At 47.6% G+C, this 26,849-nt stretch overlaps 4 protein-coding genes across 4 annotated transcripts; 2 read left to right on the plus strand and 2 right to left on the minus strand.

The window, feature by feature from the left end:
• The first annotated feature begins 15,049 nt into the window (after positions 1–15,049).
• LOC121835360 lies at positions 15,050–17,677 on the plus strand. The gene is made up of 3 exons (XM_042289498.1): positions 15,050–15,382; positions 15,717–15,835; positions 16,259–17,677. Exons 1-3 carry the CDS (start codon positions 15,057–15,059, stop codon positions 17,377–17,379), a joined length of 1,566 nt encoding a protein of 521 aa, XP_042145432.1. The 5' UTR covers positions 15,050–15,056; the 3' UTR covers positions 17,380–17,677.
• Positions 17,678–17,828: 151 nt separating this feature from the next.
• On the plus strand, positions 17,829–19,070 carry LOC121835193. The gene is made up of 2 exons (XM_042289170.1): positions 17,829–17,960; positions 18,453–19,070. Exons 1-2 carry the CDS (start codon positions 17,829–17,831, stop codon positions 19,068–19,070), a joined length of 750 nt encoding a protein of 249 aa, XP_042145104.1.
• A 2,839-nt stretch (positions 19,071–21,909) lies between these two features.
• Positions 21,910–23,872, minus strand: LOC121835361. Its single transcript, XM_042289499.1, has one exon. The coding sequence runs from the start codon at positions 23,833–23,835 to the stop codon at positions 23,119–23,121; it is 717 nt and encodes a 238-aa protein (XP_042145433.1). The 5' UTR covers positions 23,836–23,872; the 3' UTR covers positions 21,910–23,118.
• On the minus strand, positions 23,846–26,494 carry LOC121835194. Its single transcript, XM_042289171.1, has 4 exons — positions 26,259–26,494; positions 26,074–26,193; positions 23,898–24,185; positions 23,846–23,853 (listed from the first exon to the last, which is right to left on the minus strand). The coding sequence occupies exons 1-4, from the start codon at positions 26,464–26,466 to the stop codon at positions 23,846–23,848; spliced, it is 624 nt and encodes a 207-aa protein (XP_042145105.1). The 5' UTR covers positions 26,467–26,494.
• Positions 26,495–26,849: the final 355 nt, after the last annotated feature.

Raw genomic sequence — 26,849 nt, forward strand, 5'->3', positions numbered from 1 at the left:
TAAAGGTTGTTACATTATAGTTCCCGGAAAACAAACGCCGTTGCAATATTTTCTGAAGTACCGATACAGATAATGTTGTAAGTACAGCTTAGGAGGAATATGATGAAAACCATCAGAAGAAATAGGAAGACGTTTATTTGCAATGATGACGCTATGAATGAACGGCGTTCAGCGACGGCAAGTTATGAGCGTTTGGGAATTTATAAGTTCACGTGATTGCTAACTATGGACATGCGTTTTTGTCGGGAGATGGTGTTGGGGTGATGGCCTGATATCGGACGACTCGTGGCAAACGAACATGCAAGTTTCTTCTCAGCGAATGGGAAGTGTCCAGTGCCAAGCACAACACGTGGCTACCGACGTTGTCGACGTTTCGAACACTTACCGCTTTCGACAAAAGTCCTGGCACCTGGGCTAACTGTCTGGAAAGACTCGAAGTCTTCTTTGAGTCCAACGCCATCATGAACAGTAACTGAAAACGATCCACTATTCAGTCGGTGGGCGGCGAAACGTATCCGCATCTGCGGAGTCATGGACGATGCGTACTCTATGTGGTTGGAAGTTTAAACGATGCCTGCCACGACGTCCAAAGACGTCATTGACGTTCTATGGTCTCTTTTACCTACTTTTGCAATAACGAAAATACTTTTCTCTGATAACGCGCCAAATCTTGCTTCAAAGAAAATAAACAAATTTTTGAAGACAAAAAAAGAAAAAAAACGGCATCAGGCATCACATTAGTGCACCATGCCATCCTGCAACTAACGGGCATGAAGAACGGATAATGTGCGAAATAAAAAAAAAAAAAGCCCTTTTGAAGCTCACGGAATAAGCAGTTCAGTGAAGAATCGCCAGGTTGTTGTTCCAGCAGCAAGCGACGGTCTCATCTTACACGGTAAAAACGCCCGCCGAAGCAATATTCAGCGGACGAAGAGCCACACCCCTTGATCTCATGATACCATGGCTTACGAACGAAGATCGAGAGATTCCCAGATCGGGAGTAATTGCAGTTTATTCGGTCGGACAACTCGTCTACGTAAGGAATTTCATCGGAAGTCGGGCCTTCCATGTAAAACTTGAGTAGAAAAGGCTCTATGCTGGTTGACCAGATGGTGTCATCTCTCTGAATACGTTGTAAATCAATGCCCTTGAGTGTAAATATAACTAAATCACAAAACTCTCTTTGTGTATTGTGTAACTGCCCTTGTATTTCATAGTAGAAGCTATGGTGGTGATTCGTATCTCTCGCACCAGGCTCCATTTTCTTATTTTTCGCCTCATACTCCTTTGCGGTTTAAGTATGCTTCAAGAATCTTTTGGAACGGGGACACTTTACGTCAACGAGGCCCTTTGTTCCAAGTAGTCAATCAGGGAATTCTAGAAATTCGTCCCTCCTTTTAACGAATAAGCCGCACTTCTGCACAGTGCAGTTGTAAAGCAGCATCCTCATTGACTCAACCATATTCTGTTGCGGGTGAAGAAAGTCTTTGGGTACACGATACTTGAAACAAGTCTGGCACTGTACGTTGTGGTTCGACACCCACTAATGTCGTCGTCCCTATAGAGCCTCATCATTTAATCATGACCTCATCGCCTCATATTGCTCTTCATCAACAGTAAGTAAAATAGGCTATCGCCATATTACAATCCCAGAATTGAAAAATTGAGTTGTTCAGTCCTTCAACAAGTTTATTATTTATATAATGCTATTACGTTACATTACCCCGAGACGATCGACGTCCATCGTCGATTTTCAAATGCTTATACCTGTATATAAATTAGACGCACAAGGCGGGGGGGGGGGGGGGGGGTCGGTGGCCGAGTGCATGGTCTAGCGCACACCAGATCGGAGCACTTGGAGCGAAAGCTCGCGCTGCAGAAGCCACCCCGCCCCTGCCCGTTTCGATCTGGAAGAGCAGCGTACCGGCGTGCGGTCGTGTGTATCAGTTCTGCGTGGTGCACGTTAAAGACGCCAGGTTTGCGGTTGTACCGCACTGGCTAAACTGCTCATCTACAGCTGAGGGTCAGACGCCCACTAAGGCGGACTAACCTCCGGCTGTATAAACATACACACAACAATTTCCAATTAGACGCATAATAACAAAGAGCACAGCGTGCCGCCTCTTTCTTTGGATGCCTCTTTTTAAACCAGCGCAAGCTCGCGCGTTCTCTCTTTTGATACGGTTAGTACGGTCGCACATAAAACCCACGTTTCACCTACCCGGCCGCTTCCTCCTCTCATTATGTGTAGTTGGTTATAACTAAATAAGCTATAATAATAGTGTATTATTCATATTTACTTTCAGTTTCAGTCAGGGAGAAGGAGTTCTGCGGGAACTAGAGCAAATAAATGAGCTGCGCTTGGAGTATCGGCACTCTCTTCCCCGTCAGTGTTGTGAACGCCGCCTTGTGCAGTGCAGGCGCAACTGCCGATCGTCAAGATTTAAAAGTGCGAAATCCTCAGCATTATATTTGGTGTTAGGAAGCTCACGTAATGTCGCTTTGCTTTGTCGCACACTGTTTAAGGTTGAGGACGGAAAAGCGCTTCTTGTGGTTTCAGATAAAGCTTCAAGTAACTGGCAATCATGATTTTAAGCCACAATATGGCCAAGTGTCGCTACTCTGACGCGTAGCTTATTTAATGACACTATTCATACTCTTGTTCAAGAGGCTTGTAATACCTGGAGGGGCCATGAAGTAAGCCCCGTGGATTCCACAAGCCACTACCTTTTGACACCTGCCTCTTCCTCATTGTTCCCGCTTGTGCCAGTAATACCCTAGTTATACGGGCGCACTTGACTGCAGTTACGCTAAGCCACAGTTAGCGCACAATACTGGCCGACAACATTCTTTGGCTATGCAGTCAAAGCTATGGGCGAACGTGCGCTTGAGCATCTTGAGCACACATCGAAGCAGTGCACGAGCGCTCTCCACTTCTTCTGAAATAGCTGTCCGAGAGTATAGTGCGGTAACTGTGGTGCCACGTAACAGCAGTTAAAGCTGAGTTAACCACGGTTAAGGATGCTCGTGTAACGGGTATCAATTAGCTACGGTTCAGAGTAACGACACTTGGCCATATTGTGGCTTAAAATCATGGTTGCCAGTTACCCGAAGCTTTATCTAAAATCACAGGAAACGCTTTTCTGTACCCCACAAATGTTTAAACAACCCGCGAGAGAGCATTGCAATATTGCATAAGCTTCCTAGCACCGCATCTAATGCTGAGGAAGTCGTACTTTTGGATCATGACGATCGGCAGTTGCGTTTGCTCTGAACAAGACCCGAAATGGCGGCGCCCAAAACAATTTTGGAGAACGGAATGCCGATACTTTAAAGCTCATTTAGTGACTCTAGACATGAAGTAAACTCGGGTGTATTATTTTCCTCTTCTTCTTTATTGTTTATTGATTTCAATCATATCGAATAATGAACACATTATATCACGCTACACGTGTGTAATTATTTGTCTTAGATTTATTAATCGGACCCAGTACTTAAACCATTCATTTATTGATAGTAAATCTTCCAATATATTTTTTGAATGTGAGGGTAAAAAGACACGGAGATTGATGATGATACAGACGCCAACGCCGCCCTCGGAAATATTTTGAACACTAGAAATCAGCAGTTTGTCTGCCATCCGCCAGGTAGCGCAACAAAACACCCAAACAGTTTTTAATTGTTTTTAAAATTAGCTAAGCTCTACACCTATTAAGAAACCAAAGCAAGATCATTGTGAAAATTGAATACATCGCAATGTATATCTATTCCAAGCAATAAATGTTATTAGATGCCAATAAATCTGTTTGATGTCTAAAAAGATATGCATCAAAACAGGTAAGTTTGAAGGGCTCCTGAAGCGTTATAACTTTGAAAATGAAAAAAAGCCATCGTCCACCTCTTGGGCAACCATTGTAGCTCTAAATTTTATAAAAGATTTTGTCATAGCTTAATTATTTCCTCAGCGGCATTTGAAGTACCATGACTCGAAGCACTAAAAAGTGCTACGTTTGATATAAAATGTCTAAACAAAAAAATTTTACACAACATTAATTTTTTTTGGCGTATTACCAATTATAAGCACTACATCTGTAGCTAATTTCCTTGCCCTAGCACTTGTCATTAAAAATATATTTGTGCTGAAAAATGACAATTTTAGGGCAATATTTGGAGGGATGAAAAAAACAAAGTAGTGCAAATACCAAAAAAGTGTATCGTTACATTCTGCTCCGACATCATCTTAACAAAACTGCTATATTGGAACCATGCTATCTTTAATGGATCGTTCATAAAACATGAACTAGCGGAGCAAGTGAGGGTCCGCGCCATCGTATTCGCAACGCTGCAAACACGCATGAACAGTAAAAACCAAGACATACATAATATCAAATGAAAGAGGATTGCATTGCCTTTCGAATGACATTAATCCCACAAAACAGTATTTAAAAGGAGATGAGTAATGACCTGCCAAAAAGTACCTAAACTGCCACGTTCAGTGGGACCGTGGCAAACATTTCAAGGGGGAATGCGCAGAGCAAGTCGGTCTGGCTTCTTGCGCAGGAATTACGGTGCGACGTCAGAGCGACACCGCGCTCTGATTGGCCATGACTGAATTTAATCAACCAATAAGAGCTCGGCGTTTAGGCATAATCGCAACCCCTGTGCAAGCAGACGAGCTTGCGCTCCGCATACAGTCAATGAAAACTTAAAACAGCAGTGAAGGGAAAAAAAGTTACTTTTGGCTTCAATTTGTTTTTTTGCAATTTTTTTCTGGATCAAAAATAATTATATATTTTCTTTTTCTTGCAGTATTTACGTTGCTAGAGGCAATTTAGGTGCCAAATGTGGATGTCGTAGCCCGGCTAAGTCCCGCCCCGTGCTTACAAGTGGCTTACATCTCTCATTGGCTGGATAGATGATTGACGTGTGAAATGTCGGTTGTAAAATTGGCTCTCCGTGCCGTAATAGTATTTAAATCGACGACATTTTTTATGTTTCAGAAACATATAATCTAGAAGGAGTCATCGTTGTTTCCAAAGATATCCCGAGATTGCCTTTCCGCTTCGGTGGCAAACAAGGTTACTAAAACAGTCTGTTGGGAAACTTGCCCTCGAAACCTGGGCCGCTTGCGTTCACCGAGACCGAGCTAAATACGATAACAGCGCCGCCCTTTAGCGACGAGCTGAAACATGAAAGTTGCTTTACATAGCTGCAGCGTGACTGCCCTGCGAGATGGCGCCACCGGCCCTTGCCCGACTCGATCTGAACCAATACACGAACTCATCTCTGTTACGTCACGGCGCGGTGGTGGCGCGTCGGACGCACTTCCGGTCCGGGGCTGTGGGCAGAAGTGCCCATTTGAGACGTGTATTCCTGCGTTGTTTTGAAAGGAACCAGACAAAAATTTGCCTTCTCGTCAAATTGCTGCGACTGGGGCTGTACTAAGAGTGTCGAGAAAGGTTCGAAGGTCAGTTTTCATGCGCTCGGTTCGTCCGAGAACGCGGATATGTCCAGTGAAAAGGGAAAACCAGACGCCGTCGGACCACGATTGCTTGGGCGGGAAGCATTTTGGGTTAAATTCACGGATACTACTGGCCATCAAGTTTATTTGTTTTGTTCCAAAATGAACGCCGGAAAACCGTCAAGTTGTACGGACCACCTGCGAACTACGTTCAGTACGTCTTCAAGTTCAAACGGTCGCCTGATCGTTCGAACTGTCGTCTGCTCTTTCAAACGTTTCTGCTTGTCGTCTGCTCTTTTAGAGGACACCGGCCCGTAGACCAAACGTGGGCCCGGTACTTGCGATAAGAATTAAGTGCAGGCCTCAAAAGACTTAAGTTTGAAGGTTGGTAAGCAGGCTCGACGTAAACAGCAGATACAAGATGTTGATCCTTGTTACCAGTGGCCATCACCGACTTGTTATGCCTGATTCACTTGGTTAGATTCTGCTTGCGATTTTCAGATTGACGTCGACCATCTCAGCTACGGTTCACGCTAGCTTTTGCAGTCCGCTACTGAAAATTGCGAGCGAAATTTCATCATGTGAATCAGGCTTTAGCCTACGTTCTGCGGCGTCCACGCGGAATGAATCGCCGCATATCAAATTACTCACGCGAAGTTTTGCGGTGTAACGAGCCTCGTTAATTTCGCTGACGCTGCTCAAGTAGTCAGACATCGTTAGGAGGACGTAGAATCAACAATTCCAACGCGAAAAAGAGCGCGGGGACTCACACCGGCGCCGACAACATCGCATTTCAATGGTTTGTTTATGGGCGACGGCGAGCTTTTTGCCCACACCCCCATCGCGCATGCGCGGCGCCGGTGGCGTCCGCTAGGGGCGCTCCGGACGCTCCGGTTTGTTTGTAAACATGAGTTGGTGTATACGTGCAGCCGTAGTTCCCGGAGTAGACGCTGCGGGAGAAATGGCGGCGTTGCGATCGCCATTAGTTCGGTTCTCGAGTACAGATCGGAGCCACTTTTTTAAAGCAGGCTCTATAGCAGTTTCCCAACTGAGTGGTTCTAGTATCGTTGGTTGCAAACAATTACAAACATGGCTGCCGGCGTCCGCGGTGTGACCAACGAGAGCAGCTTGTCGAGCTCGCCTATTTTGATGAGCGCGAGTCGTTCTGCGTTCACCGGGGAGGAGGGAGAGGAGTAAACTTTTATTGATTGCAAGGTACTTTTTGTCTAGGTGGGGCCTTTAGTCCGGGGCTCTAGTGCTCTCTGCCGGAGCCTTCGCCCTTTGTACCAGCATTTGCTGGTCGTCGGGGGAGGGGCTGAGCAGCGCAGCTTCCCAGGTCTCGTAGGGAGGGGAAGGGAAAGGGGGAGCGAGGGGTTGGAGAGACACGCCGAAATGACGTGATAGAGGGATGGGTGCTTGCCGCAGTGTGGGCAAGTGTCAGGATATCTGTTGGGGTAGAATTTATGCGGGAATGCCAAATGTTTCAATGTTATCATCTGTAACTGCCCTACTGAAAAAAAAAATTATATGAATCTACATAAGAACTGATATGAAATATCCAAAAACTGATATGCGACATATGAAACTGATATGAAATATCCAGAAACTGATATGCAATATATGAAACTGATATGCGACATATGAAACTGATATGAAATATCCAGAAACTGATATGCAATATATGAAACTGATATGAAATACCCAAAAGCTGATATGCGGCATATAAGAACTGATATGCAACATATGCCAACTGATATGAATGTGTCCAATAAACATATGAGAAACAAATTCATATATTTTTTCAGTATATGACGTGCCGCGCGGGAAAGCAAACACGTGACTTAGAACCGCAGTGGAGCGGCTTGATTTACTGGCTTTCAAATAATTACGACATGAGCGTTTACTTTTTATTAAGAGATTCATCCCCCGAGCCGTCCAAAATACTCTCAGAGGTACGACATTACTGAAAAAAATCCAACATGCTGATATTAATATTTATTGCTTGGGTGGTCACCGAAAAACTCCGTACTTACAAAACGACCTGTGTAAAAGGCGGAAACGCAGAGCTCAGAAGTAGTTATTGGGTGTGTTGAATTGTACTCATATTTGTTGTGCCGAGAATGTGTATGCACTCAATGTATGTGTTCAGCTGATGCTAGTGGTATGCAAAATGTAGTAATGTATGTACATGTTGGCGTGAGTAAATATAATTATTTTTGTAGCACATGAATTGGGCGGTACCTAGCGCCACCTAGCCTAGTGTAACTGATATGCGGCATATGAAACTGATATGAAATAATAAGTTCTGATATGAGAAAGGTGTCCAATAAACATATCAGAAATAAATTCATATAATTTTTTTCTGTAGGGTGACGCCAGGTCGTGGCCTGCTCGCGGGTTAGTGAGTGATGAGGTGGTGGATACTTAAAACGTTGGCCGCGTTGAAACGCCAGGACTTCAGGGAAGGGGGTTGCGAGAGGCGAAGGGTCTTCGGTAAATAGGTCCGTGTCCGCGTCGGGTGCCCGTACACTCTAAAAAAAAAAGGTGTCAAAGAAGAGTAAGTGCCCTAACTTACTCTACTTTAACTCTCTCTTCATCGAAGTTACTCTTTCGCCACCGCTTCTTTCGATGATACTCTTCCTTAACCCTCACTCGAACTCGAGAGTAACTGTAACGAGAGTTAGTTTCTCCTCGCGGTATCACGGGCTGTCAACAGATGGCGCCGCTATGGGGTCGACGCAGGTTCGACGCTGCTCGGCGCAGATTTCTTTTTTGTTTTTTCTTTTCCCGGGGAAGGATTTTTTTTTCTCTACCTGCTTCTTTTTTTTTGCTTTTTTTTCGGGGGGGGGGGGGGGGGGAGAAGATTGGCAGGGATGTTTTAATAAGTGAGTTGGTACAGCCTACCTTTATTTAATTTTGTCAACACGCAATTCAAATGTTTTTCTGCAAAACAAAAAAAAACAAAAAAAAAAGGTGCACAATTTACAGGTGATTTTTGGCTGCTCCTTGGTGCATATGCGTCGCCAGCGATATGAGCTCATAGGAACCGCCAAATTTGGCCGCCGATGTCCGCGTCTATGCATCGCCCTCCCGTCGCGGCCAAACGCATGGGACTTTTCGCTTTAGATGATTATAGTTGACTCTATGATCTTGACAGAAAAGCTTCGTATACTAACTACGGGTTTACGGAGTGCACTTCATGTCAGGTGAACATTTTTTGCCTCCAACATGTCGCCAAGGCACTGATAGTAGACGACAGTGTTGGTTTTGACCTACAGTTTAGCCCGAAGTGAAGTCAGCTGCAACAAGCCTATACTTAGAAGCGCAAGAAAAACAAACAACCGAGCTGAAAGAAGTAGTAGTGCAAACTAAAAGCGCTACTGCCAACTGAATTTTATTTGGAAAACACGAACATATTTGCATACCAGTGGCGTAGCCAGGGGACCGGGGGGGGGGGGGGGGGGGGGGGGGTTCAAGGGTCGGAACATTCCCGAAATTTCATGGTTGTCCTCTTTACCCCTTCCCCCTTTCCAATGTCAGTATAATTTTTTTGCGTGTGTTTCGTTTCGACAATCCACTGCGGCGAGGGGCTGTGCCCACAACATACCGAAGCAAAACGAAGACGACGCTGTCCGTGGACTGTGGGAAAAATACATCTCCGGCTCCGGCTCTTCGAACAGCTCTCTCCAAACTTGGCCATGTTAGTAACCAAAGCCTTTCTTCAGGCTCGCAGGTGCGAATGGCTTTGTTCCCGACGTCACAAAAGCCGCGAAATCCTGACCTCGAAGGACGCTGGCCTCGCCTCGGGGAATGCAGGCGGCTTAACTAAAGTTCCCATACCCTTTGAGTGTTGAGGACTCGACGAGCAGCGCAACAAGCAGGGCAGCGCAACAAAACTCCAAAATAGCGATACTCTGACTTTACGAACCCTACAATGAGGAGAAAACCGGACGACAAAATAACTAACAGCTTAGCGGGTTTTTTTTTTTTTTTTTTTGTTTTTGTCTTTTTCTAGGGTTTACTCGCCTCTACTTATTTAGCTTCAATAATACACAAACAAAAATGCAAAAAACACACTCAAAAACATCCCCATCATTCAAAAAAAAGAAAAGAAGCAAGAGAGAAAAGCGACAGCATATGCACTGTTGAAGCAACTTTGGAATGCTCATAATCATTTGGTTTCAAAGCGTACCTAGTTGACTTCTTTAATCGCTGAAGTGGGTAATGTTTACATGCTTGCGTTCAGCACGTGAGTCATGGAACTTCCTCTACGTATATAGACTTTCAAAAATGAGTTCAAGAGCCAAGCAGTTCTTGACTTTTTTTTTAAAGAATGATTATTAACCTACAACTTCAAGCGTGTCATCAACGTCTCCAACAGAACCAACAGACTCACGCCAGGCAGCATTGTCCGCCCTAGGCGACAGCGATGTTGTGGCCAATGACGCCGGTCGCCAATCTCCAGCCTGTGCGGAGCATTCGTTTTGTTAGATGAACTTCCTGGGGAAGTACTGGTTTTGACACAGATGTGGAGGGACCGCACCGCTTAGCGCGTCTCAGCGGTACAGGCAACTTGCATTTGACCAGAGGCCTTGTATCCTAATGTAACCCGCCTGCTGCAAATCCTGGCCACCATGCTCGTTAGCAGCGCTGAAGCGGAACATTTGCTTTCGAGACTCCGAAGACTGGAACGTTGAACCACCTGAGGGCTTCAACGTCCCAGAGGCGCTTGCTACTTCGTTCTAAGCTGAGACCAGACGCTTCGCATTCAACGCGAGCTCGCTGGCTTCGGCAGTGCATTGGTTGAGCGTGCCTGCGCGATCACGCTTGTTTTTGGAAGGGCAGAAAGCTCGCGCTTAAAGGCCGACGTACACTTCGCGCTTTCCACTTTTGCCCTCCCCCTCCTTTCCTATATCCTCTCCACTTTTAAGCTTGTCCCAACTTGGCTCCCCTCGCAGGTTAGGAGAGGGGAGCGCTAACAGGATTATCTTCCCCGCAGAAAACCGAGGTTGTACGTCGGCCTTTAAAGCGGAGCTTCTAGTCTGAGCTTAATGGTGAATGCAGCATTGGCGACGTACGCGATCAAAAGCGTCGCTGTGATCGGCCTTCCACGATTGGCCGAATGGTCACTATGACGTCAGCAAAGGTTTTCTCATTGAAAGAAATAAGAGCAATGCACGAACTTCAATTTTGACGGGGTTGGCAGTGTTGGTTTAAGAGCGCAATGATCTCAAGCTTCCACCATGCTAATTCTAAACACCGTCGAACTTGTTGTTCGTAAGGTAATGACGTCACGAGAGGAAACCATACGAGGGCGCCACTAAAACATCTCGCCGCTAATAGGGGCTGCACTTTTGAACATTCACCGGAATATGCAAATCAGCACCGAAAGGGTACTCTCGCTTCTTTCTATCGACCGACGGCGGCTTCCACTAAATGTTTAGACCCCACACAATGATAGAAACTGGTATTTTTCTCTTCCACTTTCTCGTAAAACGACAACGAAGAACGGAAATAATTTAAAACATGACTATAAAACGATAATTTGTGAAATATGTGATCCGCTCAGGAACAATGAGCGTGACGATTCACTAGCTCATTGCCCCAGTGCGCATTGCAGTTTTTGTGTTTAATCGTATTCTAAACTTCGCTATTCTCTGGCACTTTTCCGCAGTTTTCAGTCATTGGATACTCGAGTGTTCCGCATTGAAGTGCACGCACCGTAATTTTTTTGTGAGCCTGTCTGGACTTTTTTACTCAAAGTTAATTATAATATTTAATGACTGCGTTTTTTCGTCATTTAACATTAAATTTCCCTGTTTTAAATATTGGACGAACGAGATGTGAAAAAGAAGGGTGGACTTTTGTCGTCTAAGAAACAGGAAACAATATTGTGTTTGGGCGTTTCGTTTCCTCTCTTTTTTTGTGTGTGTCTTTCAAACAGCTTAAACAAAAAAAGAAAAAAAAAAGTTCCTGAAAAAATTTTTTGGCTACGCCACTGATACACATTTTATTATACCTCAAGCCAAATGAATCTGAATTTCTTATTTGAGGAAACGAGTGACGACGCACTGATGCAACTATCATCTTTCTTTACGCTAAATTTGAACACCTCCAAAGTTTTCCCCTCTGTTTTCAGTTCCTACTTGCCCGGAAGCTGTTTTATCCAGCAAAGGGTCATACGAACACTTATCACAGTGGACTGCCAAGTTCCCTAAAGGAGACCGCTTTACAGAAAGTTCATGCCCTATGTACGATCGGGTGGTGCACGAAAGCACCCGATGTCAAATGCCCCACGACTGACACCCGCCCTTTTCCCTTTTGCCCTGCCTTCAAAAGGCTAGTTTTATCAAAAGCCCATGACGCGAATTCTCAGATCGTGTGGCCTGGTCCTCACCGTGACGGCGGAGCATTCTGCTTTTAATGAAGTGACAGTTAGTGTGCTGACGAGCGTGTGCAACGTAATCATGCCGTCATTTGTAGACCCTCAAGATATTAGGTTAAGACATGGAACAATGCTGGTTGAAGCGTGCACACGGATTCTGCACTTGGGGTTATAATGCTACACCCGTACGATCGCCCACATATCGTTGATATTTTTAGACTACCGATGTGGCGCATTCCACATGTTTATGTGCATGTCTCTTTGTGCGCATGCTCTCCTGTTTTATTTATTTTGAGGCATAAGCTTCACTGGTGCTCTGAGGGAACGCCAAAGTGGCCGACAATCTTCTTGAAATTTATATCGCCCCTTTTCTTTTTGTTGGGAGACATTTGATTTATCATTATCTTAATAATTTTAACATGAGGTTTCAAGCTGAGTTCAGTGCTTCGTGTCTGTCAGTCCCTTTTTGTCCTCTCGTTCTAGAGTTATCATGCCTAAGCAATCTCTGCCATATTGGTTTTTGAATACCGGGATAGCAAATACCAGCTGAGACAAACGGAAGAATTCGAGAGAGGGAAGAGCTCAGTGGAGGGGCGCGCCGATGGCCTCGAAACGGGTTGCTTACGAAGGTCCGTCGGCCTGGCGCAAGAGCTCTATCTCTCTCCCGAAAAGGGCGAGAGATGGTGATGAGAAAACAGTTTCCCTCCCGTTTTCCCCACCCACCATCACTAATCTCTAAATCTCTTTTGAGATTAGGGGACTCGGCGTCCTCGTCCTTGAAGGAGGAGGGACCCCTTCATTTCTAAGCCGACAGTGTTGAAGCAGCTGCGCGCCCGCCAGACCGGTTATCGCCTGCTCCGCTCTCTGCGCGTAGTTATGGGAGGGAGCGTGATCACGTGATTAAAGCCAAACATGCGATTGGTTCACCGAACACCTTAGCTTCCTCTTCACTTTCAGCTTAGGAGTGACGCAGTCCAGCCCGCGAAGCACACACACACACACACACAAACGCACGCACACAGAAAATGGGATCGCGTGAACCAAGGCCTAATGATAAGGTAGGGACTGGAAGACGGTGGGGACGGTCCCCATGTCCAACACGCGCATCCGCGAACTGCAAAGGGGCAGATGCGCTTCGCAATTTATGGAGTGTTTTTTTTTCTTTTTTTCGGCAGAGATAGCTCTTTTCAAGAATGGCAAGATCAACATGTTCATATCAGGACACCGTGGTGTCAGCTTCTAAGTTGTTTGTGTGCATTTCATTGCTTAGCGGACATTTTTTTTATCGGGCGAAGCGGCTCGGCATCTCCTTTATCCACGCTACCCTTGCTGGAACCAGTAAGAACGATGGTTTAATGCCAAGTGCGATCTTCAAAATGCGGATTGTCAAGACCTTGGATATTCACTCGGCAGCGCCTACACACCGGTGATCTTCCTTTGTTGTGGCCAACCATACATGTCACCACTGGCTTCCGCGGGCCGAAGACACGACGGAGCGCTTTCTTTTCCACGTGAGTGACAATGAGATGATCCTCTCCTTCCTCTTGACCATCGGGGACATGTGTTCTTGCTGCGCAATGTACGTTTTGTCATGATCCGATGAGTTTGAACCGTGTCTAACTCTGGGCCGGGAATCTCCGACGAGTCCGCGTGTAGTCCACAGCGATCGGCCCGAAAGGTCCAGTACAGCGTTATTTGGAAGTGCTTTTTATTCTAATAGTAATAGTCAGAATGTCTCTGATTGGTTATTTTCGTGTTTGAAGTCATTTTTAATTCATGTTTTCTGTTAAAATATGGCTGTTTCTTGACGGTAGATCTGTGCTGTAGTAAAGTCCTCCCAGTATGTCCAAAGCCGAATTCCAAGGGCCGCTGAGTAGTCCTTTGCCAAGATTCAGCTTGTCGGGTGGTTGTGGACTGTCAGCTATGTCGCCGCGCTATGCGAGTGTGTTTTCCAGTAATCGTCTTTACTCGACAATTTTTTTTTTATGTGAGTGATTTACTAATTTAAGCATCATGTTCCGCTCAACTGTCATATTTTGTTTGTATAAGAGAGGACTGATAATTTAGTAGCACATTTGACACTGGTGAGCTGAAGGGGAGGCCAGCGGTTTGATTTATAACTTGTAAATAACATGGATGTAATATGGGCACATTTATAACTATATGTTTCTGCAACGCAAACACCGCAATTCTTAAAACTGTTTCTTTTTTTTTTTTTTTCAAATCAACGTAGAAATATAGGTGTGAACTTAAATGTCGAGATTGCAATAAACACGTCTTAAGGCTAGATGAAGGCTTGAGGGACACTGTGATGTTGCAAGAGTAGGGCTAAGCAATTTATAGATTAACCTTTCTACTATTTTAAGAAAAAAAAAAAGCTCTAAATTCGACCTTGCAATGCATGTGCCTGCCCCCGCATTCAGAGTGGTGCAACCAGTTCATCCGCGTGCAATAAAAAACATAGAGCCCACATCTATAGTGCAGCAGCACGATACCCGTCAATCTTAATTTGTATGTTCTTGGTTTGGGCTACTTTTAAATTTCTTTTTCGTCTTGTTTTGTTTTGTCTAGAATTCGTGCATTTTAGCATGTATAATTGTTTTTTTTTTATATTAAGGTTGAATGGTACTTTTTTGCGAATTAGCCCATTGTAGAGCTGTAGTTACAATATTTAATGAATGGCCTCCCCAAACTTAGATGTTACTTGCATTCGCTAGCTTCCTTTCTAAAGTTGTAAAATAAACTATAACATACGGCAGTCAGCACTGAAACCCAATAGGGTGTTCACACTAATTTATCTATAAAAATGTTCCTAACATATCGCATGCCACTTAGACAAATGCAGCTGTTAAGAAATTGCATTCATCCCACCCCTCAGATTCTCGTCTATATAGAGCTATGTCTTTCACCGCTATGGGCAGAGGCCAGCTGATTTGATACAGTTTGGAAGGTGGAGGGATGATGTGCAGGGAAGCTAAACTCTGTCCCTCTCTCCCATATGGCCTGCTACAATCCACGTTTTGCGACATATGTGCTGCCACCTGTCGGAAAAAATTGGAAGCTTCCTAGAAAGCTGGGGAGCTGGGTTCGAGGCTTTTCCGGATGATCACACACAGACCCGGCAGGCGTGTTTCTCACGTTACGGCACGCTGGTTTTCTTCCCTCTGTTTGGTTTATTTCGTTCCGCGGCTATCTAACTAAACGGTAGCGATGACCGAAGACGAGAACATCCCGTTCTCGTTTCCTCCGGACGCTTGGGTCGAGAGGCCTCCGTCGTGTGTGAACTTCTCGCAAGACGAAGTGTGGCGGTACATGCAAGCCAAGCCTGACACCCTGCTTCAGGCCCATCGCGGTTGGGCTTTCAAGGAGGAAGGCTACGTACGCAATGTTCGGTGGAACCTGTCGGACGATTCTCGGACGTGCCTTGTCCGATGCGTGTGCCTGCCTTCCATGAAGAAGGCACCGTATACTGTCTCCGCGTGGTTTACGAGGGACACCGGCACCGTCAGAGGCGGCATCTGCAGTTGTGTTGCTGGGTGAGTAATACCCCGTTACGTTTCTGAATAATAATTTATGTCTATGTAGCCCCGCACCACGTGAGAGAGCACGAACGCTTCGGTTAAGTGCTCCAGTGCCCGCATAAAACGTGCGCCACAGCACTAAATAACGTTCGTACCGAACGTTTTATTGTGTGATCGATACAACTATTTCCACCCAGATTAGTTACTCGTTTTCGTAAACATCTACACACAGCTTGTAGAAGTCTCCTTGCTTTCACTTCTCGTGCACGCAGTTCGCACGCTAGCGCCCCGTTAGCATAGCAACCTATCTAGTCATAAGAGGTTCATTTTGTATTTTGTCGTTTTCTAGGAAAAGCGGGTGCTGCCAGCACATCGTAGCGCTACTTCTCTGTGCAGAGGAGAGCTGCAACACGACCACGGCAACCTCTTGCACCGACGTTCCCTGTTCTTGGATTGTTCCAGCTCAAGGTGTGTATGGAACAAATGCTTCCGTAAAATGTGTTGCACTTGCACATTATGTATGTTTGAGTACTACATCATTAATGGTGTATTATACGAAGATTGTTGCTCTCACTGTCTCATTCAAGATATACCTTTCTACGTCATAATTTTTAAGTCAACTCTGGCCATTTTTCAGTTAATAGAGAGCCAATTCTGGTTCAGATTGAGGGTCTCTGGTGGCTTCAGAGGCCTACAACTTCTCACATTCAGGTGTTATTTTGTATTTAATAACATGGAAGCCACAAAGAGCTGCGTTGACAAGGTGTTTGTCAGCACATCTTTGAAACCACATGGGACATGAATAATAAAAATGAGGGAAACTGGTACAATTATTAATCAGTAACGCCTCCCCCCCTCTCCTCCCAATCTCCTATTTCTCTTCCATTGCAGCCAAGAAGCCCGCAGCTCCTGCACCGCTTGCAGATATTACGTTCAGCAAGTTCCTGATCAACAAGCCGACTCATCAGAAGAAAAGCCGTTCGTATGACCCTTGTGAAGGAGTGCCTGGCCCGTCGCACGAGGACATCACGAAGTTCTATGGGAGGCTGGCTGAAATAAGACCAAATCTTCTTTGCCTGAGGTATGGCAACGTCATGCCAGTGAAAGAAGCGAGGCACACAGGAGCGATCCCTCAAATCGACGATGAACAGGATCTGTGGAGCCAGGAGGCCCGGAAGCTTGTACAGCACCACATGCAGACACTGCCACAACTGACTGCCGAAGAGAGGGCTGGCATTGTGACCTCAACGATCGGTCAAGCCTGCAACCAGAGGTGGCACAGTGAGCGACTTGGGAGGATAACGGCATCACAGTTTTCTGCTGTGATTAAGTGCAGAGAGCCTGACTACCTTGTGAAACGGATCATGTATCCTAGCCCAGAAGCAAAGAGTGAGGCACTGCATTATGGAAGGATGAAGGAGCCCGTTGCTGTTGCCGCCTACGTCGCGCTCATGAACTGCAGGGACGACCCAGTACAGGTGTATGAGACCGGGCTACACATACATCCGCGCTACAGCTTCCTCGGAGCGTCGCCCGACAGGATCATCGTCAAGAACGGCGAAGTAGGGCTTCTTGAGGTGAAGTGTCCCATCTCGAAGATTGGGTTAACACCCGAGGAGGCCTGCGGAGACGAGAAGTTCTGCTGCGAGTTGATCGATGGAACCGTGCAACTGAAGCACAAGCACGCGTTCTACTACCAGGTGCAAGGACAAATGATGGTGACTGGGCACAGGTGGTGCGATTTTGTTTTCTGGACGAACAACACCACTGACGCCAATTCGACGCACATTGAGACAATCACCCTAGACGAGGAGTTTGTCAGTAAGGAGCTGCTACCTGGCTTGCTGTATTTTGCCGAGCATGCTCTGTTCCCCGAGGTGATCACTAAACGCATCCAGCGACACAAGGACCTGGCTAGGGGAAAGTATGTCTCCTTCAAGAAGTTTCGTGAGGGAACCTACAGGGTGGAGGACGGTCCTGGCTTAAAGAAAACATTCAGAAAACTGAAGTGAAGTGGAGACTGAATGACCACAAATGCAAAACGGCCCTTGTGTGTGTCGGAATTGTCGTGAGAGCCACAGCACGAAGAGGGCGCCACAAGCCAGACGACAAAGAAGCCAGCGAGAGGGCTGAGTGCGAGAGTATGGGTCGGAGAACGCCAACACGACGGACGCACGGAGACTGATGTGCGGGCTCACTGCTCATGTAACGTATCGTTAACTCGAATTAAACGCTTCGTTTACGCCAACCTCGTCCCGACATGGTGGCAGCGGTGGGATGCTGTGGAAGACAAGTCAACTAGCTACAACAGCAACCGCTCTGGGGAGGCAAGGCACGGGAACGCTCGGAATCCGAAACTTTGCGTCGCTACGACAAGGTACGTCGACGGAACGCTCGGAATCCGAAACTTTGCATCGCCACGCCAAGGTACGTCTGCAACGACCACGCCGACCGGTAAGCGATGGCCACTGGGCAACAAGCTGCGCAACAACCAACGTCGCTAAATCCTTTCGTCGTTGAGTTGCCAGAAAAGTTGGATTTTCGACGTCCCGATGATTGGAAGCGTTGGTTCACCCGATGGGAGAGATACCGGGTCATTTCTGGGTTGAAAAAACAAGACGGGGAAACCCAAGTGAACACGTTAGTTTATGCTATGGGACGCGAAGCAGAAGATGTCCTGGCGTCGCTGAAAGTGACTGATGCCCAGAAACACGACTACGATGCAGTGACAACCGCCTTCGGCAGACACTTTGTCCCTCGGACGAATGTCATTTACGAACGTTCAAAGTTCAACAGGCGTGTGCAGGAAGCGCACGAAACGGTCGACGCCTTTGTGACAGATCTCTACAAGCTGGCAGAGGTATGTGCATACGGCGACTTAAAAGAAGAGCTAATTAGAGACCGACTCGTCGTGGGACTCGTCGACGTCAAGCTGATTGAGCAGCTTCAGCTCAACCCTGAACTAACGTTGGAGACGGCGATCTCCAAGGCTCGAAATTCGGAAACTGTGAAGCAGCAACTCAAGGAACTGCGACCACAAGCACAGCCGAACGCGATCGTAGACGAGCTTCACTTCTCCGCGCAGCGGGCCAAAAAGAAGAAGCAGCTACCAGTCCGCAACAAAGAACAGAACCAAGCTTGCAGATGGTGTGGTTCCCCGCGCCCACACTTGCGTGCCAAGTGTCCTGCTGCCGACAAGACATGCAATGGGTGTGGAAAAAAAGGACACTTCGTGTCAGTGTGCCTGTCCACAAAGAAGAAAACTCAAGACAGCCAGAGTCAGCGCCACGCCGCACTCGAAGAGGTTTACCTGGGTAAAGTAACAAGTCAACTCGGATCAGAACCATGGCGGATCACAGCTTGCGTCAACGGCTCGCCCGTAGAGTTCAAGGTGGACACGGGAGCTGACGTCACGGCCATCCCGTCCAGGGTCTACAACAAGTCACTCATGGGACCACTCAGCAGACCTACGAAGGCACTCCTGGGGCCCGGCCGAGCCAAGATTCCCACTGTGGGACAGTTCAAGGCGACCCTGAGGTGGAATGGACGATCGTGCCAGGAGCAGGTGTTCGTAGTGGACAACCTTCACGACGCGCTTCTTGGCCGTCCAGCAATCAAGTCTCTGCAAGTCCTGTGCAGCCTGTCTGTAGTCGAGGGATCAGAGGTAGACGAAGACGACACACACAGCAGACATCTTCAGTGACTACCCCAAGCTGACTGCGGGTCTTGGACTACTAAACACCGAGTACAAGGTAGCTCTGCTCCCCAATGTCAAACCGTATGCGGTAACGTACCCGAGGCGCGTCCCTCTTCCAAGTGTCAAGCAGGAGCTGGAGCGGATGGCGAGCCTCGGAGTCATCGCAAAGGTAGACCACGCAACTGAGTGGTGTGCACCGATGGTTGTGGCCAGAAAGAAAAACGGTGAACTACGCATCTGTGTCAATTACAGTGGCCTGAACAGCTGCATCCTGAGGGAATGAGTCTTAATGCCAACTGTCGACGAATGCCTTGGAAAACTGGCTGGAGCAACCTGGTTCAGCAGACTCGACGCCAGAGCGGGCTACTGGCAAGCCCCACTGGCAGCAGAATCACGGGAGTATACAACTTTCTTGACGCCATGTGGTAGATTTCAGTTCCTCCGACTACCATTCGGTATCTCCACTGCACCCGAGTTCTTCCAGCGTGAGATGCTAAGAGTACTCGAAGGTCTCGAAGGTCAAGCTTGCCTTCAAGACGACATCATCGTGTTTGGAAGAACGAGAGAAGAACGTGACTCACACTTGCATCAGGTACTCAAGCGCCTGCAAGATGTGGGCATAACTCTCAACAAGGACAAATGCGTTCTTCGCAAACAGTCTGCAGAATTCCTCGGACATGTCGTCTCGGCCAACGGGGTCAGTGCGGATTCAGTAAAGATCAAGGCTCTCGCTCAACTGACACCGCCAGGAGATGTATCGGAGGTCAGGTCGTTCCTGGGTATGGCAAACCACCTGGCTAAATTTCTCCCTGGACTCTCTCAACTCACGAAACCGCTTTGCGATTTGCTTTACCATGACGCTGATTGGTGCTGGGGAGAGCCTCAACAAAAAAGTTTCGACTCCGTCAAAGAAGCACTGACGACCACACCGGTACACTACGATCCTCGAAGTCATCTCACAGTCTCAGCGGATGCATCCTTGTACGGCCTTGGGGCTGTCCTCCTTCAGGAGATGTCCGGAAAACGACTCCCTGTTGCCTACGCATCACAGTCACTCACAGAAACTGAACAACGCTACGCCCAGATAGAAAAGGAGACGCTGGGAATCGCATGGGCATGCGAGCATTTCCGCCAGTACTTGCTCGGTCTGCAATTCCACATAGAGACCGACCATAAGCCGCTCATGCCTCTGTTGTCATCAAAGCGCATAGACGAGGAGAGTCCATGATTGCAGCGTCTGCGAATGAGACTGCTGGAATTTGACTACACAATCTCCCATATTCCCGCAAGGAGATCCATACAGCTGACATACTCTCACGGAAGCCGCAAGCAACAACGGACAGCAGCAGTCCAAGAAGTCTCGAAGTAGCTTTGACAGAATACGAGCTACTCAGCGTAGAACTCCTACCGGCCTCCACCAACATGCTGGAGAGGACCAAAGAAGAACAAAAGCGAGATCCAACTATCGTGACTGTTGGGAACTATTGTTCAACGACGTGGCCCAAGGGCGTGTCACTGCCACTACCAGTACAGAAATATGCCAGTGTGTCCCAAGAGCTAGTTGAAGAACTTCTCCTCAAGGGAAGTCGCATCGTCATCCCGCCAAGCATGCAGGACGAGGTGCTGGAAAGCCTGCACACGGGTCATCAGGGCATAGGTCGTTGCAGAGCTCGGGCCAATCAATCAGTTTGGTGGCCTGGCATCAGCAGGAGTGTTGAAGACTATGTTTCAAGATGTCCAGTGTGTCAGACACACCGAAAGCCTGGCGCAGAGCCCCTGCTACACACTCCACTCCCGAATCACCCATGGGAAGTTGTAGGCGCGGACCTCTTTAACGAAAGTGGCGAGAACTACCTTGTAGTGGTAGATTATTTCTCGAGGTTCTTTGAACTTGAGAAATTAAGAAAGACAACAACCCAAGACATCACACGGGAACTGAGCGAGATGTTTGCCCATTTTGGAGCACCCGTCATCATTCGATCAGACAATGGGCCCCAATTCGCTTCTGCCGAATTCGAAAGGTTTGCGAAGGAGTGGGGATCACGCCATGTAACAAGTAGCCCATATTATCCTCAGAGCAATGGGGCGGTGGAAAGGACCATACAGACGGCGAAGCAGCTGCTTAAAAAGTCGCCGAACATCCACAAGGCGCTGCTTGCTCATCGGGATACCCCTGCAACTGAAGGATACTCCCCTGCGGAACTCATGATGGGAAGAAAGATACGGACAAATGTTCCAGCTGTGTCCAAAGCGTTCCAGCCTCGGTGGAACAGCGAGCCCTTTCGGAAAAAGGATCGTGCATACAAAGCCAAGCTGAGTGCACATTACGATGCCCGTCATAGGGTCAAAGAACGAGACCATATACCTCCACATACAGCTGTGCAAATTCTGTCAGGAGCAGCCACAAGTGGGACAGTGCTGCAATCAACGCAGTCTCCTAGGTCATATGCGGTGAACACAGCCAATGGCATCACTCATTGCACGAGCAGACATCTGCAACCTTGGCAGCCTGGAATAACCGTCACGAGAGGTGGACGAAAATCAAGACCTCCAAGCCGCCTCAACCTGTAGGTGCTGGGAGTCTTCAAAGAAAGGGGGGTGTCGTGAGAGCCACAGCACGAAGAGGGTGCCACAAGCCAGATGACAAAGAAGCCAGCGAAAGGGCTGAGTGCGAGAGTCTGGGTCGGAGAACGCCAACACGACGGGCGCACGGAGACTTGACGTGCGGGCTCATGTAACCATGTAACGTATCGTTAACTCGAATTAAACGCTTTGTTTACGCCAACCTCGTCCCGACAGGAATCTGCCATGTCTTGATGAATACGCAATAAAAGAAAACCAGGTCTCGAAGCTAGCGCTCGTATTTTATTGAAATCAACAGCCCCTAATGTGCTGGCAAACAGGTATACAAGGTTAGTTGGAACAGGCTATCAAACATATTTACATTTCTTTCAACTGTTTATACAACAAAAAATCGCACGTGCCTGCTCAAAGCCAAGGTGTCCAAGTCTAGGGAACTTCCAACTCTGGCCATCAGTAACCTATTCCAACAAAGCACACATCTCCAGATAACTTCAGGCTTACATATAATCAACAATCATGTGTTAATGAGAAATATATTTGCAACAATGAGAGACCTGTAATAGTGAGCAAAATTTCGGAGAGGATAAAGCTGTTTGAGGTATGCCACGCGAGTCGGCTACTTCTACCAAGCACACAGATGCAAAGCGGTGAAGCTGTATGTGTGCGCAGAGCAGTGGTAGGAAGCTTGATGTGGCCAGACTGTCCGTTTATATTTAATTAGTTTGTATTTCGCCTCAGATATTTCTTTTTCTTTAATACAAGGGTCGGCCTACATTCAGAAATTATGTATGTTCTAGTAAATATGATTGCTAAAATCGGGAAAGTGCCACAAACAATAGGTCTAACGTGGTTGGACAGAGTGATGAAGTTATAATGTTACAGTGATTGCACAATGACTACTAACACAGGGTCTTTCAAGGAATGCTGAACCAAAATTCGGATTTCACAAAATAAGGCCGCAGAAGTGTTCACAGGACGCTACGAACGCCAAAACATCACTCGTACAGCAATATCTCGAACCGATGGCCGTGTTTTTGGACAAAAAGGGCAGGACTGAGCAAAGAATGCGACGTAGCCATTCTCTGGGAACGGTTGAGAACAAGAGAAAACGGACGTCCTTCTCTGCTCCTCGGTTCGGTTTACCTCCTCGAGGGGGCAAAGGGGAGGGGGAATGAGGATCTGAACATGACAGGCCTTGCCTGCCTTCGTCGTTCAATCGCTCCCTTCTTTCCTAAAAATACGGCCATCCGTTCGAAATATTGCGGTACGAGTGATGTTATGGGGGTTTGTAATGTCCCGCCTATTGCACCTGGCTTGTTTTACGAGATCCAAAATCTTGTTTCGCATCCATTTAACATGCATCATTCAGCGTGCATGCTAAATAAGTCGTGCAAGTGATTTGTTTTTTCGCAAAATTTTTCATTGCCTTAAAGTATTTACACAGGGAAGTTTACATGTTTTGACTGTGACACTAGTCATCCCTAGTCAGTGGCTCCCGGAAATTGCTTAAGAAACAACAAACTTGAAAGACCTGGTTAGCAATGCCGATCATTGTGATGGGGAACGGACGATCCAAAATGTGAAACTGTTTTACCCTCCCAATCACACGCTCAACAATTACTCTGGCACTAGCCACCCGGCGGGAGTGCGCAACGTCCTCCTCTGGCATTTGCGGCTCTTGCGGCTTTCTGAAAGCAGGGATGTGCACCTGAACCCCTGCTGGTATGTTATTAAGCTTGAAACCCTTATCCACCATAATGGCGTCACCTGACTCCAATAGCCCTAACAACCCACTCTCCTCTACAATCAGCCTGTCTGAAACTGACCCTCCCCATAACTTGGAAACATATGAAACGTAGCCATCAGCGGTGCAGCCAATGACTGCCTTATAAGTATTAAAGTGCTTATAAGGTGAAAAAGTATGCCTCTGGGCAGCCAGGGAAGAGGGCCTCTGGATGCGCACCTCCGTTCCGTCGAGAACTATTCTTGTGTTTACGAAGTAGCGAAAGGCATGAGGCAGATACATCTGAATTTCGTGCAGAGATGGAAGCCGTGTCAGTGTACTCAACTCTCGCTGCAGGAAGTTTATCCAGGTTGTAAACAGCCTGCTCACCGTCGCTTCATGTACTCCAAAATTGCGGGCCATTTCCCTGCCAGCCATTCCCGTTCTCAGCCTAGTAAGTACCATGAAGAATTCCTCAATGAGCTCCAACTCCCGGGGGCGGCCTTTCATCCCGCTACTCTTTCGACTGCTCGACCAGTATTGCATCTGGGATGCCCGAGGTGCAAAAAAATCGTATGCTGCTTCAAATACAGCAAACTCGGGCAGCCCAGTGTAATAAATGCACTGCTTGGGGTCATGTCTGATGAAGTCAACCGATAGCCGCCGTGTCTCGTGGTGCTGTAGCTCCACTTGGAGGCGCATGTTGTCAGCTTCCAAACTCAAGATCCGCTGCTGCATCTGTGCAATCTTGAGTCTGCACCCGTCATGCGTCCCAGACATCACGGACTGACCAAGATTGTCCTCGTGCTCGATCTCTGTAAAATAGAAGTATGCATAAATGAATTCATAATTATACAGTTTTTGTCTCTATTTCTTATGCTGAATAATTATGTATGTGCTATTCCTGCAGATTTCTGAAATAAGCCCCTTGCACTCAAGCACAGAGGAATTTTGGCTCCAATTACTGGCCATTTTCTGCTTGCCAGCAATATTTTATTATACCCATCCAAATGTCGGAACGATAAATGCATGTAGATAAATAAAATAGTGAAGTAGTAGATTAAATAAAACTTGCGCACCATTTTGCTCAGCTTTACTCTAACTGCTTACGATGAAAGTTCTGAAAAGGTTGTCTACCTTGCGTAACAGCCCATTTGTATGCTGTTTAGACACCATAAAGCAGGTTCCTTCGTTCAAAACTACAAACCATGCAGGTATGTATATTAGCAGTTATGCCGAATGATTTAGCGACATGAACTGTGACAGCTGCCTGCTGCACAAGTAACAGCAAGCATGAGCACCTTCGATGGTTTGCTGGACACATGGAGTGCTTGTCTGGGCTCCATGCCCATTGTCCAGGAGGGGCGGACAATGTTCCGGGATGCTGGTCTCTCCTGTAAGGGGACCAACGACCAGGGATGCTCTTGCTTGTGCCACAAGTTGGATTGCTGCTCTGGAAGGCCCAGCTGCTGCTGCTGTCGAAGGCCCGGCTGTAGCTGAAGGTCGAGCCGCAGCTACGCAAGGTCTGGTTGCAGCCGCGGAAGGTCCGGCAGCAGCCGCAGAAGGTCTAGCTGCAGCTGCGGAAGGTCTGGCTGCAGCCGCAGAAGGTCTGACTGCAGCTGCAGACGGTCTAGCTGCAGCTGCGGAAGGTCTGGCTGCAGACGTGGAATGTATGGTGCAGGCGCGGAATGTATGGCTGCAGGCGCGGAATGTCTGGCTGCAGACGCGGAATGTCCGGCAGCAGCCGCAGAAGGTCTAGCTGCAGCTGCGGAAGGTCTGGCTGCAGCCGCAGAAGGTCTGGCTGCAGCCGCAGAAGGTCGTGCTGCAGACGCGGAAGGTCTGGCTGCAGCCGCAGAAGGTCTGGCTGCAGCTGCGGAAGGTCCGGCTGCAGCTGGGGAAGGTCTGGCTGCAGCTGTGGAAAGTCCGGCTGCAGCTGTGGAAGGTCTGGCTGCAGCTGCGGAAGGTCGGGCTGCAGCTGGAGAAGAACCGGCTGCTGGCTGAGGTGCCCCATGTTGAGTGCTTGCAGGAACTGGAGCGGTTATTTGGGCCACAATCCTTTTTTTGACAGCAGCTGCAGGGTCACAATCGCAACACACAATATTGGTGCTGCATAACCAATGCATACTATTATTGAAACCTGCAAAATGTAAATCTCGGGGTAGTAGATGCCAAACAAGCGTAGGGCATCTGGCACGTCTCAGCGTTGGACGAGAATAATTTCCACTACTTGGAAATCTTATGACGTGCACTAAAAATCTCCACCTAGCTATGACCATTTATAAATCTGACGACTCTACACAGTGTCATAATTTTTCCTCTCTAATCATAACGCTTAGACATCATGCAATGAAAAGAGGGAAGGCAGTGGCAAACTGGTCTGCATGAGCTACTTCTCTAGTGCAGTGAAAAAAATGCATAGGAAACAAGAAACCTGGGGAAGCACCAGCAGGCTCATATACACACGCATCAACTGTATTACGCTCGAAACTTGACGGCGATCTGACATGGTCGTCGCGCAGCGTGGTGATAAGCTGAGCTCACGATGTATGCACTGCCGCCGGCGCGGACGCTGGCAGCTACCAACGCCGTCCCCATCAACAGCGGATGTTACGAAACCAGTACCCGTAGCCCGGTCAACAAGTCAAATCGTTCGAGCATGCTGAAGAGGCAGCACGAGATTACTAAACACGACGTAGTACGTACCCCCCGTCGACAAACGATGTTTCCACCGTTCGTAGCGGCCGAGGACCGACGGCCGGTTCTTCACGTAAGTGAATACAGTCGGCACGTAGTCAGGGTGGCTGTTGTCCAGTGATGGTTCCCCTGTTTTATAAAGTGGAAGTGTTACATTTCCGGTGCTTCTCGAAAGTACGATGAAGGTGACTTACCTGTTACGAAGTGATCCTCGCATATTCGCGACTCCTTACTTGGCTCCCAAGCCTTGTTTGGGTCTGACGGGAGCACTCGCTTCACTGCTCGGATCCAGGCCGCTCTTCGATGAGGGAACAGTTTCTTCGAAGGGAATCGAAAATAGCTTTTCTTGTCTCCTGGCCGGTGCCAACTCCGGCAGCCAAAGGCCACGCAGCTCGTCGGCATCCCGCGGAACGCGACAGCGAAATCGTAGCGTAGTCGCGTAGTCTTGCTATGGTCTCACGCTTCGCTAGCTTGTCGTCTCTCCCAACATACCCTCGAACCCGGGCGCCCGGCGCGCCGAGATACCGCGCATGCGCACTCCGTATTTTCGCAAAACGTGGATTGTTCCGAAAGTCAGAGAGAAGGAGGGGGGGGGGGGGGGACTGCCCCTCCCCTTGCCCCCTTCTTCCGATAGGGTACAAACTTGGGGATGCCATAAATAAATGCAACCTCTTATGGCTGCCATTGCGTACAAAGGGGAAAAAATAGAGAGAGAAAGGGATGTGGTTTATCTTTATCTTAGGTGTTCATATCAGAAGTGATACGAACGGTTTTGAATGATTGCG

This window comes from Ixodes scapularis, unplaced genomic scaffold (assembly GCF_016920785.2).
Source record: "Ixodes scapularis isolate PalLabHiFi unplaced genomic scaffold, ASM1692078v2 PGA_scaffold12__126_contigs__length_90152505, whole genome shotgun sequence".
Lineage (NCBI taxonomy): Eukaryota > Metazoa > Arthropoda > Arachnida > Ixodida > Ixodidae > Ixodes > Ixodes scapularis.